Consider the following 2,093-nt stretch of genomic DNA (forward strand, 5'->3'; position numbering starts at 1 on the left):
ATTCCAGTATTTTTTTTCTTTTTGAAAGACGAGGCAAAAGACAAAAGACTTGCCTCATTTCAATAATTAAGAGAGTTGTTTTCCCGCAAAAAAATAATAATTAAGAGAGTTGTTACAAGACAGCCGAGGGCCAAGCATGCAAAGCCGTTACTCTCATGGCATCAAGTTACACAAGCATTTCGCTCTTTGCCCCCGCCATAACCCAAAGCTTCCAGTATTAGACATGGCAGGGGAAGGGAGGTGACTGTGCCACTGCCAAAACGCATGTTAGACATGGTGCACAAATTACTGGGTTGCCCTGGATACCGTCCTCATGGTAGCTAGCTAAATTAATTGACAGCCACACATATAGTTGAAACCAAAGGAGTGGTCCAACACTTGTCGCCGGAGGCATGCTCCTCTCTCCGGAAGCCATTCCAAACCATGCATGCAGCGAGACGAGCCCCCGACCGTCCACTTTGCCCGTCAAAAGAGATGGCAAACAACTCGTATATAAAACCCTATGCAGTTTCACCGTCCGTCGCTCCAAACAGGAGGAGAGACACATGCACCAGGAATCAATTAGCGCTCAGCGTCAGCCATGGCCGGCCTGCCTCGCCTCGTCGTGCTCCTGCTCCTCGCCATCGCCGTCCCTGTCGCCCAGCCCACTCCCTACAGCGACAACCTCCAGGACGCGTGCAACAAGACGCTGTTCCCTAAAGTGTGCATCCAGTCGCTGACGACCAACCCGGAGAGCCGGACAGCGGACGCGCGCCGGCTGGCCGAGCTGTCCGTGTACGTGGCCAAGGAGGTGGGCACCACGGTGGCAGCGTTCGCTCACCACGAGCTCACCGGCGTCAAGGAGGACACCTTGTTCAAGTGCCTCGACGGCTGCTCCGACGACATTGAGGAGACGGTGGCGCACCTGAGCGCCCTCACCCGCGAGCCCACCTGCGCCAAGTTCCTCGAGATCAAGTCGTGGCTGTCCGCGACGCTGGGCGGCTCCAACACCTGTGAGGAGACCTGCAAGGACGCGCCCATCAGCGACGTCAAGAACGCCGTCGTAACCAAGAGCCTCGAGTTCGAGAAGCTGCTCCGCGTCACGCTCGACCTCATCACCGAGGCGTCTGGCTCCATGCCCGCCGCCGGCGGCGCGGTGGCACCCACGGCGTGGGAAGGCAGCACTTCAGGATCCTACGGCGCCAGCGCGCCGGACTCCTACGGTGCCAGCGCGTCGGGCTCCTACGGCTCCAGCGCGTCGGGCTCGTACAGCTCCAGCGCACCTGAGTCGTCCGACAGTGCCAGCGCGTTGGGCTCCTCTGGCTCCAGCGCGTCGGGCTCCTACGGCTCCAGCGCATCGGGCTCCGAAGCACCATCCGCCGATGCATCGGCACCCTCGAACGCACAAACCTCCGACTCACCGTCAGCTGACGCGCCGGCCTCCTCCTACGGCGCCGCCAGCGGGCCAGCTGCCGATGCACCGTCGTCATCCCCATCGGACGCGGACGCTCCATCTTCCGGGGCTGCCGACTCGCCATCATCAGGGGCATCATACGGGTCTGCCGGCGCACCGTCCCCGTCCGGGTCAGGCGCCAGCGCTCCTGAGGCCGATTCGACAGCATGAGAAACGCGCGCCCTGCTGATGCTTTGGTACCTAGGGTGAACTTTTTGGCTCTAGATTCTACCCGTCGTCTTGCGCTGCTGTGTGCAAGAAGATGCTCATACTGATGCACTTATGGTCTTTTAGTCCGTGGTTGGTCGAGAAACCAAGTAGAATGGAATGTCATGGTTCCGTTCAAAGTGTAGTGAGTCAATTTTGTATGTTAATTTTTATTTAACTATTCATCATGGGTGCAATGTACAATTGGAAATGGTTCCTCCTCTGTGTTTGGTTGGAGAGATGAAATGGAATGGTTCCTCCTCTGTATACCTACGTGTAGCCACAACTTTTCTAGAATGGAATGGTTTCTCCTCTGTGTTTGGTTGGAGAGATGAAATGCAAAGAAATAAAATTTGAGCTCACCTGGTGGTACCTTTTGTATGTATAACAGGCAAAGAATATATATCGCCAAAATGTACAACATATCAATATAAGCAGACAAATCAAGCTTGTA

At 56.0% G+C, this 2,093-nt stretch overlaps 1 protein-coding gene across 1 annotated transcript; it reads left to right on the forward strand.

Annotated features, from left to right (window-relative positions):
- Positions 1-452: 452 nt before the first annotated feature.
- On the forward strand, positions 453-1,753 carry LOC125527397 (uncharacterized protein YMR317W-like). Its single transcript, XM_048691905.1, has one exon. It carries the CDS (start codon positions 581-583, stop codon positions 1,601-1,603), a length of 1,023 nt encoding a protein of 340 aa, XP_048547862.1. The 5' UTR covers positions 453-580; the 3' UTR covers positions 1,604-1,753.
- Positions 1,754-2,093: the final 340 nt, after the last annotated feature.

This window comes from Triticum urartu, unplaced genomic scaffold, assembly GCF_003073215.2.
Source record: "Triticum urartu cultivar G1812 unplaced genomic scaffold, Tu2.1 TuUngrouped_contig_3793, whole genome shotgun sequence".
Lineage (NCBI taxonomy): Eukaryota > Viridiplantae > Streptophyta > Magnoliopsida > Poales > Poaceae > Triticum > Triticum urartu.